The sequence below is a fragment of the Eumetopias jubatus genome, unplaced genomic scaffold (genome assembly GCF_037043125.1).
Source record: "Eumetopias jubatus isolate StellerSeaLion01/CBP00866 unplaced genomic scaffold, mEumJub1_p1.0 scaffold_3, whole genome shotgun sequence".
In the NCBI taxonomy this organism is placed as follows: domain Eukaryota; kingdom Metazoa; phylum Chordata; class Mammalia; order Carnivora; family Otariidae; genus Eumetopias; species Eumetopias jubatus.
Genome location: NW_028274809.1, coordinates 36,555,110 through 36,571,230, shown reverse-complemented (window position 1 = coordinate 36,571,230; position 16,121 = coordinate 36,555,110). Strand labels below are relative to the sequence as shown.

General features: G+C 39.7%; 1 protein-coding gene across 1 annotated transcript in view; it reads right to left on the bottom strand.

Annotated features, from left to right (window-relative positions):
• Positions 1-16,121, bottom strand: part of SATB2 (SATB homeobox 2) — a 185,229-nt gene that overhangs the window by 20,776 nt on the left and 148,332 nt on the right. Inside the window, exon 10 of the mRNA XM_028122827.2 lies at positions 14,405-14,602. Coding sequence (XP_027978628.1) covers positions 14,405-14,602 — 198 coding nt within the window. The remainder of the gene's footprint in view (positions 1-14,404; positions 14,603-16,121) is intronic.

The following is a 16,121-nucleotide window of genomic DNA, read 5'->3' as shown; positions in this document are numbered from 1 at the left end:
ATAGAAATGGTTGACATTTGTCACCATAATCCCTTTCTACTCTTCCATTACCACACTTTTGAGTATACTGCTGACATGAACTGTCCAAAAACTGGAATGAGGAAAACTGTATTTAAAATATCATCTGCATTTACATATTGTACTTACATAGTATGTGCTCACTTTATAGTATATTCTGTTCATTTAGATTACAACAGAAATAAGAAGATCTTTCCATAGCCAACATATTTCTTTAGGAATTCACATCATAGATTTTAGCACCCTAAGATAAAAGGGTACCTTTCAAAAAACAAGTGACTTCTCATTGTGAAATAAAGGATTCAGTTTATCAGATCTTAGAAAGTAACTGTGTTAAAGTAAATTGTCCTTTTTTCTACCTCAGACCTGTTAGGTGTTCAGCACTACGAAATCAGACTAGGAACTTATCATTCTACATGGTTCTGATTCTGCAAAATGAGTCTAACCAGATACTCTAGTTAGCCCTGAATATTATATACACAAAGAAATACAAACTTCCTTGAATACAAAAACATAAATTTAAACTAAAGGAGAGTATGAAGGGGAAAGAGTAGAAACAATGACTGCTTAAATAAACGATTTTCTCTATCTGGGTGATTAAGTGAGCTGTATACTACCAAAAGCCATTCAGTTCTGGAAACACCTTTCTTTCACACAATGGTTTTTGGCATGTCTTTATGAAAAAATAAATATATGGATATCCACAGGGCTTTAAAAAAAAAAAAAGTTAAACTGGAGTCTTTTCTGTGTTGTGCCTGATAAATGTGTAGCAACTGGCTCTCTAGAGAAAAAAACCCCAATTGGATCATTTGCCCCAATTGGATCATTCGTAGTGTGAATAATCCCACCATGGCCAGTTTCATTCTACTAAGGGTATAACAACTGCCTCTCAAAATTCCTGAAAATTTAACAATTAGTGCCTGCTAGCCAGTTTAAGTTTACTCCAGCGCACCCTGAGTCTGCTATAGAAAGTGATACCCACCCGCCTCTGCCTCCCAGACTTGCTCACTGGAACTCCTTTGCCTGGCCTGACTTACCTGTCATTTTCCTCACCCCAGAGTGATTAGGATGACCCTCATGTGATACACAATTTGATAAAAGACTCCATATCAAAAGGTGAAGGGTTATATGACTTGCAGTGAATTGGATCTAGAAACAACTTGTGAGGAAATTGAACTTATGACCTTAGAACTGTCAAATCTATCCAGTTTGCTTGATCTCCCATTTCTAGGGTTAAACTGAGTAATAATAAAATAAATGAATTTCAGAACTTTGGCAGTTTTCCTTTAATTGAAAGTGTGCTTTTCTGTCATTACAAGGGGAAGTTCCAGACTTCAACTTAATAAAAATCAGCGGTAGTTTTCAGCCACATTAGATTTCCACACTAAACAGAAACAGCTGAGAAGCCACAGTAGGTAGGTTTGGTTACAATAGTTTAAAACTCAGTGGCTGGCTTTCTCTTGCTATTGTCATAACTATGAATCAAAAGAAAATCAACTGAATCTTTCTGAGCTGATATAAGGTGTGCATCATCTGTTCTTTTGTTGCTGATTTGTTTTCCAAAATCCATGTGAACCTCCCAGAAGCAATGTGGTTTTGCTTTTGTTTGTTTTTTACATTTTCATTAAAATACTCAAAACAGGAATCAGAAATAGATAAACCAACTCACAGAATGAGTGCTTCAGACAGAAAGAGTCTTTGAGATCATCTAACCCATGTTATAACAGTTTACAAAACAGTAGAAGGACATTAGGGGATAAAACCCATCATCCAAAGTCACATGCTCAGTCCTAGTGACTAGAGTCTATGTCACTTTTGGGGCCCTTTCCTTTACCACATCTTCTTTTTTCTCATTTTATCTGAATGGTTGTTTAGAAATAGAGATAGAAAGTAGTAGTTTAGGGGTACCTAGGTGGCTCAGTTGTTAAGCGTCTGCCTTCGGCTCGTGTCATGATCCCAGGGTCCTGGGACCGAGCCCCACACTGGGCTCCCTAACTCGGCGGGAAGCCTGCTTCTCCCTCTCCCACTCCCTCTGCTTGTGTTCCCTCTCTCGCTGTCTCTCTCTGTCAAATAAATAAGTGAAATATTTTAAAAAATAAAAAAATAAAGTAGTAGTTTATTTTTTGCAAGATGTTCTAGCTCCTGAAATGGTGACCAGAAAGTCTTGGTGGGGGGCGGGTAACAAACACATACAGTAAAATTTTAAGTATTTGAGAACTTTTTACTTTTATGTCATACTACACTTGGATTTAATCAAATCCCAACCATCTATTTTAAATGTGTTTTTAAAAATTATAATCAGGGGCGCCTGGGTGGCTCAGTTGGTTAAGCGACTGCCTTCGGCTCAGGTCATGATCCCAGGGTCCTGGGATTGAGCCCCACATGGGGCTCCCTGCTCAGCAGGGGGCCTGTTTCTCCCTCTCTCTCTGCCGCTCCCACTGCTTGTGCTCTCCTGCTCTCTCTCTGCCAAATAAATAAATTAAATAAATAAATAAATAAATAAATAAATAAATAAATAAAATCTTTAAAAAAAATGTATAACCAGAAGGCCTTCCTTTCAAGAAAAGTATTTATGTTTGTTTCTACCATTATGTAAGCAAAACATCACAATTTTCCAAAATTAAAATCAAATGGTTGTACTTTTTATCAAGTCCTTAGCCCTGTGGCTTTCGATCACGGAGCCAACACTTATGCATCTGTTGTGACCTGCACTTCAAGTAATTTGTCACCATCAATAGCAAAATTTCAAGTGTTTTACTTTTTGTCTTTTGTTTTGCTTTTGGTAAATTAGAGTTGATTCTACATTCCTTCTACAACGACACTATTCATCTACACTTGCATTCTTGTTTACTTGCATATGAGGGAAAGAGGTAGAAGTGCAGGTAGTGATACCAGGAACTGAGTCACTTACATGAAAACCACCCATTATCATTTGCAATATGGAGGACCCATTAAAGAGTGTGCTAAGATCTCAGTGAATTTCACATCTTTGCTCAACATATCACTACATAGTCTGCTCTGCAAAGTCTATATTCATATCCCTGCTGGCCTCTAAGCAACTCAAGATCAGAGAAAATTTATTTCCCCCTGTGTGAGTCCATCGGAGGCCAGTACAGAGCTGCAGATGTGTCAGATGCGTACTTAACACTACACCACAGAAACTCAAACATCATCACTGCACGGCATCTTCACACATCTTTTAAGAAGGTTGCAAGAAGGACAGTAGAACTCCCAGAGATTATACAGAAGGTGAGTGATCTTTTTGCTTTTTTAAGCTTAAAAAAAAAAAAGTACCAATTTGCTTTTGTAATAGCCAATGGCATTTTTTATGCCCTAAAGGGATTTTATTCAGCGCTGAGAAGAAAAGGCCTCACTTACTTTCAAGTAACTTATACTGACTTTTTGTTGTTGTTTTAATCATTTTTGATGCGCAGCGAGCATGGGACGCTTCAGCCTCTGCCCTTCCGAGGCGGCATCCCACACGGCGCGACAGGCCGTCCTCCCACCCTGGGCTCCAGTGGGTAGCGGCCAACACGGCCACTCCTCTAGAATAATAACTCTTAAAAGAACTTGGAAATGTAGAAAGATCAGATAAAACCACACAGCTTGGAGTTTCTCAATCTGTCTCAAAACAATTGTACAACACGCACACAATAGAGGCAAGGCACACTCTCAGGTTTTGCTATAGAATTATACGCTGACACTACCCTTGGTTCAACTCTGAACTCTTCAGAGTAGAATTGTTTCACGTAGTAGTATTAATTATACTAACAGAGCTCAGATACCCTTATTATTTCTCAGGTGCAATCACTTTCTCATGTAAACCGCAAATAATCCTAAAGATTTGGGGTTATCACTGTTTCCAGAAAACTTAAGTGGCCTCTGCAAGACCCCAGAGCTCCAAGTCCGGTGGTGGCCCTGGAATTCACCCCAGGCCTTCTGAAGACCCAATGCCCCCTCCTCTTTGTCCACACTCTTGAAGCTCCTGGCAGAGCTATCCTTTCAATTGACTTGAAGAAGCAACATGACAATTTGTATCACTTATGTTTAAGAAAGGAAGAAAAGGAGGTTAAAAGAGATCTTTCATTTGGATATTTTACTTTCTATCAAAATATTTTTTAACTAGGCAGTTCAGAATCTTATAAAAATGGCTGCATCAGTATGTATCTGTGGGTCAAGTTTGTCAGTTCCATCTGCTTCCCAGCCTGAAGCCTCTTACCTCTTTAAGAAGGCAACTGGGACTGGGCTTTCCAAGCCACCCACATACCCTGTTTCAGCTGCAACCATCTCCCAGATTTACGAACTTGTTTGAGGGACTAGGCCCAAATCAAAGTATGTGAAATTAGCACCCTTGCTCTGACCAGTCAAATGATGAGAATTTTATCCATTTTATCCCTCTCTGTAGATGTTCCTACCTGTTTCCTCCGTGAAAATGATGAATACGTTTCACACCAACAATTACGTATGAATGACAAATACTCTGGGATAAAATTTAAGGAGAAAATGTGAAGCAGGCTTCCATGGTCCTAGAACAGCATGTGTTTTTCTGTCACAATAGCTCACTGTTAAGAGACACCTCGCCCTCCAAGGACCACAGCTTTATCAACACATGCCCAGTGAGCCAGGTGGGTTTCACTGAAAGACTCGGTTTGAATACAACAATGAATTAGCCTACACCCCACTGCCAAGTAATAGGGTTGCTACTTGGAGAAGTCACCCCGGGTGGAGAGAATGGACATGACCAGGGCAAAAAAAATGAGTGTCTGTCTGTGTGGTCAGGGAGAAAGTAAGGTGGAGTGGACATATTTATTATCCATTTGTTTTTTACCAAAACCACATTTTAAAATGCCATTCAACCCCAAATTCTTTCTAGAACTATGTACATCAGTTCTAGACAATAGATTCAGAAAGTCTGTTTGTTTTGATACTTTCAAAAAGCCATTTTTTAAAGGTAATATCAAATCCCTGGGAAGCTCAACATGTTTTAAAGATATTATCCAGTGTATGTGGGAAACAGCTTGAAAAATCAGAGATGGCACCCAAGCATCAGAGAAAGAAACAGAACCTCTAGATTCCACTAAATCATAGTCTGAATGCTAGATTAAGGTAAGGTAGCCAGAGGGAAAATGAAATCTGTTTTAAAAAACACAACTCTGAGTGAAGGAGAAAACTGCTCGATATATGTGTGAAATTTTGTATGTTTCATTCACTGTTGTACATGTGCTGCCTAGAATTAATACCTGGCATGCTGAAGGAGCTAAACAAATAATTGTTAAATAAGTAAGTAAAAATATGAGAATAAAAATAGCCAGCCTTCTCAATCATGTCTGTAACTTGAGGCCTGAAAACAGTTTTATCAATCAATTCTAATCATCTTTACCAAAAGCCAGACTTGACTAGATATCTATACAAGTATAAAGGAATGTATTTTCCTCCTCACAGAGGAAGTGTAGCGAGGCCCTTGATTAGAACAATGACACATCAACATCCACAAATGCCTTAATATTAGCTTAAGTTTATTGTTGTTTTTTTATTTTGGGGGGGTTGCATTCTAAGGCACTATCTTAGTCTATTTATTTTGTCTCCTTTTTCAATTTGCTCCACACTGCTCATATTTAAACAGTTTGCCCCTTCACAAAATTAGCCATTGCCCCCTGTTCTTTCAGATTAAAAAAAAAAAAAAAAAGTATTTCAGATTATTGAAAAGAAAAAAAGGGGGGGTAGGAAGGAAAAGAGGAGGTAGGAAAAAATAGCTACATTGAGTTGGCCAGTAGAGTAGCAAGAACATCCCCTAACAAATTCCACAGCAATATTTTTAAGACAACTAAGCTTCATGTTCAAAAGTACTATCTTTAGTCTTATTTTCCTATCGGAGCATCAAAAGGCCAAGGTGCTAAAGGTTTTGCCTTATACGTGGTTTCACTTAGTATCAGCAGAAGGAAAAAGACTATGACAATGTGTACAAGGAGGATCCTCCTGTCCTCAAAACTTTAACAAACAGACACAAAGGAAGATAATTTATATTAGTGGTTTCTGAGCACTGGGCATTGCAGACACTTGTGTCAATGAGGAGCATTTGTACCAACGGAAATGACACAGCTAATCCCTTCTCTTCGCCTTACTTAACGAGCAGTGTTAGGCCAAGTGCCTTCTATTCAGTGTTAGGACCTAAAAGAAATGAGCAGTGTATCAGTAACCGACAGCATGAGCTGAAGGGACTGTGCTGCCTCTTGAAAATGCAAAATATCAAAATTAGGCTGTTATTTAAAGAAACATAGCAATTACAGAAGAGCGAGCTACTGAAGAAACCAAGGTTCTCTATGTTCCCACAGGGCAGGAAAAGACTGGAAGAAGTGGAACCCAGTTCACTTCCAACCAAGGGCCAACCCTGAACGCTTAATTTGGAAGGTGGTGTGTTATTAAAGTTCAGCCACTCATAGGGAGAGCTCTGCTTGGCAAAAACACTAGGACAACCCTATGAGGAATGAGAAGCAATAAGCTAACTCCAATTATTAAAATTGTGAGCCTAGTAAATTGTTGAACCCACTTTAAAGTAATAAATAGGCAGACCCACATTACTATTACTATAAAATTTTAAGTTTAATTTCTATCAGTATCTATAGCACAGTGCCTGAACACATGGAAGGAAGGACATGATAAATGTAAGAAAAACTGCAGTAAAATAAAAAGGCATAATGCTTTGGATATATAGAGAGCTTAAAATCAATCTTAGGCATTTGTTTCCTACTCCTTACATGTCTATAGCATTTCACATTTAAAAAGTCATATAAATCTCTCTTGATATGAGAATTTTATATGAGACCTGTTAATCATCCCTGCAACCATCTACCCTGATAAATGCAGGGTTATAGGAGCCATGATCTACTAAAAGGGTCTAACTTTCTGGCCCAAGGGCAGCGCATTCACAAGTTACCTGCAGATGGTCTATAGCCAGTATTGACTTTCTACTTCCCATTCTTCTTGAGTTTATTCTAACATTCTCCCCAACAGAGTTCTTCCTTTAAAATGCAGTGCCTTCTAAATTAAGCATTCACATGACTGATTGGAAATTAAATTTCAAGACGGTTTGCCTTCATGAGGATAAGGTGGACCAGTCAATTATCCTGTTATTAAAGCAGTAGTAAATATAGAGTGGGAAAAAGAAGCTGGATTTTATAAAGGCATAGAAAAAAGTCGTGAAGTAGAGCAGAGGTCATAGGCCAGTCAAGGTTTTGAGGGGGAAGGATTATAATTCAAAGAAACTACGAGTAGTAGACAGAAGTTATATGAGAGACAAAGATATAAATGATAAATTAGATGATGATGGGAAGAAAAGCTTGCTAACAGAAGGATTCTGACGTGGGGAAGAGCTATGTTACATCAAGGTTAGCAAAGGAGAGGATGAACCCATGAATCTCCATGAATGCTGAATTCCCAGTTCCAGGTTTAGAGAAACCTAACCGTTTTCATAGTCCCACATCCGAATTTTCAGGAAGTTCAATCACTCTCCATTGCCCTTAACATAGCTCTAGTAGTTAAGCTGGAATTCCTGTCTTGCAATAACAAAACAAAATGAGACAAAACAAAAAAGAAAACTGCCAAAACTTTAAGAAACTTTTAAAATGTAGGCAAGCAACCTGCCTAAATCTCTAGAAAAGAACAAAGCCGTAGCTAATGTCTAATCTACTAGTTTAGCTACCCTTAATGAGCTCCTTCAACTTTCTGACATCATCATTGAAAAAAACCTGTTCACTATATTTTGGAAGAAATAGTCCCAAGATGGAAATGTCCTTTCTTCTAGAATTAAAAAAAAAAAAGGTTGCAAATGACCTCCAAACCTCTTTATTCTTGAATGACAAACTGAAAACTTTGAATATGGTGAAAAGCTGACCGATAACATTAGAAATGAAGACTGTTCTTCAAGTTGAATAAATACATGCAGGATGACCTAATGTTAATATGAAAAAAGCTAGTGTGGCTCCTCATGGATGGTCAGGGACTCTCAAAGTTTTCCCAAGTGAGGACTTATAAACCAACTGCTGCAATATGTTATTAAAAATGAAGTGTTCATTTACGTCTCTCCTCAGGACTAGAATAGGGTTTCGACACTCTAGAGCGACCTTAGACAGCACACTTTGGATAGGAGCTTGTAATGAGCCCAAGAGGGGAGAAATTCCAGTAACCTGGTTAGAGATTTGCAAACATCCCTAACTGATTAATTAGCCTATTTATTTTCTTAGAAGTTGTTCTTTTGGAAGCAAATTCAGAAAGCAAGATATAGCCTCTATAGATGGAGTAGAAAGGTGTGATTGATATTCGCACAGTTTAAGGATAGGTTTCAAGTATGCTTAAACATTAGCAGTGAGTCACATTTTAAAGCTATCTCAAAAACAGCTTAATGAAAAGTGGCAAGTTCAGTCACATCAGTTCTTTGACATCACACCAGTAAGTTATAGGTTTCACTGCGTTAAGTATCCTGTAGAAAGCTCACAAAACTAAATCTATTCAGTAGAATGATTACAAATTAAATGACGTGCATAAACAGCTTTGTATAGCACCAGACGGCTAATAGTGAAGTGTTCAGGGAATGCTAGCTGCTGTACGTGGGCAGTTCTTTCCATCACACAGATAAAAATCAGACTCTAGAGATACACAGATGTGGATCTAAGGTCTCACTTGGAGCAAGTTACTTCTCTAGGCTTCAGTTTTTCACATGTGAGAGTATATAAAAAACCACCCTCCTATTTGGTTTTTCATAAGGTTTAAAGAAGATAAGACATATAAAAATCTCACATTTTGAGAGCCTCGTACCCAAAAAGCCTAACTGCTGCCAAGGAAGAAGAACTATTACCAACACCATCATCATCCTCATTGTTATTATTATACCCAAATTTTATATGGGAAAAACAGAATCAGTCTCATACGTACTTATAATTTCTTTTTTCTTTTTTTATCTTACGCTGCTAGGCAGTTAATGGTATTTCTACTCCAGAGTGTCTCTACTTCAGCATTATTAACATTGCTGACAGGTCATTTTTTTTTAGGGGCTGTCCTGTGCACTGCAGCCTATATGGTAGCATTCCCGGCCCCCACCCAGTAGATACCAGTAGCATCTCTAAGTTATAATAACTGAAAATGTCTCCAGACACTGCCAAATTTCCCATGAAGGGCAAAGTCACCCCTGGTTGAGAACCACTGGTTGATACCAGTGACAAGGAATTGTTGGCTTCGAACATGCTGAGAATTCCCTGGAGTGGGCAGCGATCCAGACGAGCAGAGGTACAATGCTGGTGTCAGCTGTCACCCACCAGGTCTCACATTCTTACTCAGTGTACGGCATGGAATTTTAAAACAAGTACTTGTCAGGAAACCACACAGCAGCAAGCTCAGAATTCCTGAACTTACAAAATAAGCCATGGAAACACTGTGGTGGAAATATAATAAAGCAATAAAGCACAAACGACACAGACAGGAACAATTTGGCAAATGCTCCCCAATCAACCCCACTCAGTGACCTAGTCATAGCATGAGCAATGTCCTTTCTTCTCTCTGCATTAAAAGGGGAGTGCGTTCAGAGGAAAGACTGGACGCCAAACATGCCTGTGCTTTCATTCAGCAGGCGATTCTGGCTTCAAGCGAGGCTCAATGTCTCTGCTCCAGTCTTTCCAACTGTAAAATGGAGTTGGTAATAATGAACACCCTGAGTTAACCAGTTTTGATTTTAAGTTGAGGATATCCATTCACTATAGGGCCTCAGGTCGTAATAACCACTAGGGGGGAAAATCACTATAATCACGAGAAATAATTTTGTCTCTGACCTTCTGGCATGAAAAAGTGGAATTGATTTCATCTTTTTCATGGAATGTTTTAGTTTCCCATGTCATCTCACCTGTGTTGGCCTTCTTTGTGCTGTCTATACAAGGACTAAAAACATTATGTACATCAGTATTTATTTTTTCATTATCAACCTCTGAAGGAAACTTTTTAGGCATTTCCCCCCCTAATCATCTCCCTTGCTTCATTAAATTTTAATACCAGAGATACTGAATATCTCTTCATGTACCGTGTCCTTTTGAAAGGCCACAAACCATTGTAAAGTGAGACGTTTATGCTCCCCAAGAATCCATTTTCACTCCCTAAGGCAATTATTACCCCCCACTGAGGGCCATGGTAAAGACGGATCTAGTTTATAACGTGTGTTCAGGGCCTGGAAAGTCACCTTCTACACAGCAGGGATTTTTTTTTTTTTTTTTTTAAGTAATCTCTACATCCACTGTGGGGCTCGAACTCATGACCCTAAGATCAAGAGTCATATGCTCCAGACTGAGCCAGCCAGGCGCCCCTACACAGCAGGGATTTCGATGAGAGTTTCTAAACAGACTTAGAATACTGGAAAGAAAACTGGAGAGAGCAGGTAACTCAATATGACAGCTGGGCCTCACCTGGAGAGGTCTGGATTCCTAAGGAGGAAACACCTCACTCTTCCCGGACCACAGTGTCAGGGCTGATAGCACCTCGCAGTGGCCCCAAGCCTAAAATTTGTCTCAACTATAACCTAGCTTCATCTCTGAAGGGGCAGTCCATCAAATATGCATCTCTCAGTAAGCATGTAAAAGATTCTGTTACATATGAGAATTATAAAAATAAATGGCACATAATGGCGACCATGAAGAAATCAGAACCATGGGCAAAGGCACCTTCGGGTGTAGAGCTGGACTCATGGGGCAAGGCAGCCTTTGGGGGGCAGAACGACACAACAAGGTCTAAATGAATGAAATGGACAGGATGTGGGCAATGAGGATCTTGCAGCAGCATGGTAAATACTGAGTATCAGTTCCAGCCATGTGGACGAGTGGGTCAGATCTGATTTTCTGCATTGTTACACAAAATTGGGATTTGATGTCAGATCTCCGAATTTTGAAGGGTGGGCTTTAATTTTTAAAACCCTTTGTGGCTTAAGAAAAAGAAACACAGGGGCACCTGGGTGGCTCAGTCGGTTAAGCGTCTGCCTTCGGCTCAGGTCATGATCCCAGGGTCCTGGGATCGAGCCCCGCGTCGGGCTCCCTGCTCTGCGGGAAGCCTGCTTCTCCCTCTCCCACTCCCCCCTGCTTGTGTCCCCTCTCTCGCTGTCTCTCTCTGTCAAATAAATAAATAAAATCTTAAAAAAAAAAAAAAGAAACACAACTGCAGGCAATGTAACACTATCAATATGTAAACTATTTGCAAACAAATGGCAGGAAAAATTTCCTCTCTTCCTTAAGGAAAGAGGCTCAGATTCTAAGGGACTTCTCACATCACAGAAAACACTGAATGGGGCAGGGGTGCTGTGAAGCTCCTTCCTTTATCTAGTACATCAGTGGGGGCCTAATTCAACAGACTAATCTGGTGCGTAGTTATGCACAACGGTTCATATCTTTACCATATAAGAAAAACTGAGGAATAGTATACCCTAACTACTTAAAGAAATTTAAATGGCACCCTTCCATAACCACAAATGGAGCGGACTTCTGCATGATTTTCAAAATGCTACATATATCAGAAGCTCTTCATAATCACTGATTTCAACTCTACTTAACAACTTGATAATGGTGCATTTTCTGCCTAACTAGACAAAATGTAACAACCCCAAACTAGTATGACCCTACATAAAATTCCTACAACATGTAAATAATTGCATCTTCCTAAAATTTTCGTTGATATAAGGGCACAAATGAATCCTAACTCTGAGTCCAGTGACTTAACTTTCGCACAATTATAGACATTTTTTAGTAGTTTGGGATCTTTTATTAAAATACAGTCCTCCCTAAGTCACAGAGGCTATGCCAACTGTAGTCTCCAATCTCAAGAGTTCTGCCAGCTAGTTCCATTTATTTTTCTTCCCTTTTTATAATCATGACTATACTATAAAATTAACCCAAAGTTTTGTATTTTGCTGACAAACAAATGCAGCATTTCAAAGCAGTGTCACTGAGAAACTGGTGCAATGTAAAAAAAAAAAAAAAAAAGTAACATATTGAAGAATTTCACAGTACTTATGGGATCAAGGTCAATGGCGAAGGCAAAGTCAATGTAGAAAAAATTACCTTATTTGTAAACTCTTTGGCTAAGAGCTGAGTGATAGGAATAACCTTTTATTAAATAAGTGAATTCTCTTAGTGATATCAGAAGTTAATGTTAATAGCCACGAAGTGCTTAAAACTGAAAAAGGAAAATTATAGGCTGACTCTTTCTTAGCCATTAAATATTGTTGGCACACTCCAGTTCTGACACACTAACATAAAAGATAATAAAACACATAAATCAATTGGCGGTCTGCTTCTATGATTTACTTTACTCAAACTGGTCAGTTAGAATATTATATATTGAATATCCTCTTAGCTACCTAAACATAGGAACCTCATAGAGATGAGAACTTCTGGATGAAGAATGGAGAAAGAAATGTATAGGAACCATGATCTAAATGAAGGGAAGTCCTTAATTATAATGGTTTTAGTATTTTATCTCAAACTTCTCTACATTTCCAACTTTGTCATCATCTTATGATAAAAACTGGATGCACTAAATGTCTACAATAAATCGGTTTTTCACTCCCTTTCTATTTTCACTTCAGCTAGGCTGAACTAACTAAGATGGACCCTAAATGAAAAGTCCATACAAAGTTGGTGGTTCCCTGAAGCTAGTTCTCGGCCTGTGTTGCTTCAACACAGACATTTTGACTATTTCACATCAAAACAAGAAAAATAAGGGTGACAGTGAGTTTCTCATGTGACTGAATTTATATAGTTTGTAAGATCTTTTGTCTGAGGCTATCCTTTCCATTAACTTGTTGATATTAAAGAGTATTTTGTTTTATGAAATGATATGGATAATAAATTGGAGCTTCCCTTGAATTTTTCAAATCAATGTATTCTCCAAAAGAAAAGGTCGATACACCTGTATTAGCTCCCTCTTTAATTTCTACTAAATCTCAAAATCTGAAAAACACTGCTCTTAGCATGTTTGTCCAATTATCTGTAAGTGTTTGGATGAGGCCCCAGCCAGGAAAGGACAGGAGACAGAAGGGGGAAGGTGGGTCATGAAGGGTAAGCCCTGGGGCTCACCTCCAGGGAAGGGGTTACCCTACCACGAGTCCAGGCCCAGGACAGGGGGCTCCACCACTTAGCTGTATACTCTTATCACCCACCTGTTCTGAGTTCACTGTGACTATATTAAGAGACTGCTTCTAGCTCTATGAATTCATGAGTCTAATCATTTGGGCAATTCACTCTGTGACTTTGGAAACTGACCAATGACAGCATGAAGGCACTGACTGAGATGTCAATATTTGGATGATAAGTGATATAATGGACCCGTTGACTTCTGGCTTCTCCCCCAGGCATGTGGGATGAGATCGAGGTGAAAGGAGACAAGGAAACCTCAGGGTCGAACATTTTGCCAAGTCCTTCACCACTGTCTCCTTTGATATCTTGATCAAGAAATGCACCCCACCCTTCCTTCATTCTCATCTTCCTTCCATTCTTCATCCACATGCACACATGCATGCATTCCTCTTTCCTTCTTGCTACACAAAAGGAGGGTCAGACAGAAGCCCTGCAGGGTCCTCTTTGGTGGGAGTTGGGACTGCTGGTATTGGACAGTAGGACAAATCTCAAAACCTATCGAAAAATTTATGGGCAAACTCTAAGGGGTCAAAATTTGGGGTATTAGCCTAGTTAATATTTCTTCCTGAAAGTCATTGATTTTAGACTGCTGCAAGACTCAGAAGCTAAACTCAATTGTTTTTAGAAAGAAATATTATTTCTCTCAATGAGAGCAAATACTAACCAAACAAAACATGCAACGCAAATGAACACAGATTTCTAAAAGAGAGGAAACCAAAAACAGCAAAAACTCATCTTAAAATTCTAAGAATCTATCATAATTTCTCTCAAAGTTCAGTTGAATTCAATGGTATTCTCTAGCTCTTTTCCTCAGCCTAGTCAAACTTTCCTTGAGGGATTTTAGATTAATTTATTAGCTACTTCAGAGTTTTTTCTTTAGAAAATGGTGGAAACTATGAACTGTGTTTTCTGACTGGGAGATTTAATTCTCCACAAGTGCTCTGGCTTCACAGTCCCACAAGTAAAACACACTCAGGAAAGCAGCTGCCTTTGGATTCAATTTCTCACTCATTTTTCTCCTTGTGTGAGCATGTGCGTGTGTGTGCACACACGCACACACACACACACACACATATACACTGTACCATGAGAACAGGGGCCTCTGTCCTTGGAGACACGGCATGAGACACCTTTCAATGGGAAGTGGTGTGGTGTCCCCCTTTGACCCCTGACAGTTGCTGGCACCAATAGCCCTGCCCAGGTTAGGGGAAGAAGGGGACGCTGACCTGCACTGGCTCAGGGGGAAGCTGGACCACATGCTGCATGCGCTCACTGTGGTGATGTCTCGACTCTTCCTCGTAGATCACATCCCTCTCATGCTGGGGAAGGTTCAGGAAGCGACGGATGGTACAGAGGTTCTCCCAGAGGGTGCGGTTCTCTGGGCTGGGGTTCTCCTTCCAGCGGAGCAGTTCGCACAACCAGCCCTAGAGAGAGAGAGAGAAAGAGAGAGAGAAGGTCACCTGGGTTAATCTGTAGGGTGCAGAGCAGCAGAGGATGGCTGGACTGCAGTGTAATGCCATCCCAGTGTAGCTTATTTTTCCTGTCAAAATTGTTCCTACCCACCCAGGAAGATACTGCAACAGCTGACAACTTTGAAAAACCAACCAATGACCACAGAGGTGGTTACATCAATAGCCAAGAGTCTTCATGCTTGTTAATCGCCTTATCACCTTTCCTATTGAATATATTCTCAATGCATTTACAGGTCCTTTGTAAAAGATACTCAAGCAAGGTGACAGTTATCTAATTCTCTGAAAAGAAAGTAATTCATGTTGCTCAGCTACAATTTTTTAAAAATTACCCAGTTGGATAGTTTCCATCCTAAGAGAAGAGTGAAAATGAACAAATACGTATTACAACATAGTAAATTCTAAGGAACAAAACATGTCTGAGTGTAGGGCGCCTGGGTGGCTCAGTCATTAAGAGTCTACCTTCGGCTCAGGTCATGATTCCAGGGTCCTGGGATCGAGTCCCACATCGGGCTCCCCGCTCGGCAGGAAGCCTGCTTCTCCCTCTCCCACTCCCCCTGCTTGTGTTCCTGCTCTCGCTGTCTCTCTCCGTCAAATAAATAAATAATATCTTTAAAAAAAAAATGTCTGAGTGTAAACAGCACTGAACTCTCTAGAAAGGAAATAGTCTTAGAATTTTCAGTAACTCCACAAAATAAAAACCACCACCTTAGCTAGAATGAAAAAGTTGTATATTTGCTCCATCTGTGAATGCCTTGGGCTCTAGGCCCTCTTAACGATCCCCTTCCCGCCACAGCCACACCTGCAGGAAGGTAGGCAGTTGGCCGGGTCACACCTGCAAATGTGTCTCCCAATTCTGGCATCCGGATGTTCTCTCGCTTGAAACTGCACGAGAAAGAAAATGTAATGCAAATAATGATGGATTATATGAAAATAATACAGAGGATGCTGTCAACATCGCTCACTGACTCATGTCAAAATATTTTACCCAGTAGCTTTCTAACCCATCACTTCCAAGCTACATCGCTCATTTTAAAAACAAGAACTGTCCCACATCACGCCTCTTGCAAAAGAGTAAGAATTTTTCTAAAAAGGTGCAGAAATAAACACAAATAACTTTGAAAAAATTAAATCCCAAATCTCAACAAATTTTTATATCATAACTTGTAAGCCAATGAAAGTTCCTGACATGCATCATAAAAACCCCATATAATATCATAAGCCGTTGTTTGTCTAACTCTCCACTGTGTCTTCTGCCTTTACCCAAAAAAAAAGGGCAAGATTTGATTATCTCCGCTGCATCAGCCAAGACAGCAACACCAGCTGTTCTCATTGTGCAGCCTCTTCCTCGCGGCCTCCATGTTAATAACCTGATCATTCCATTTTCTCCTTCAACTGCCGGCTGCAGCACCGCGAAGAGACAAAAACCCAGGCCCATCTGCAGCAGCTGTAGGCACTGAACTGTGAAGCCACT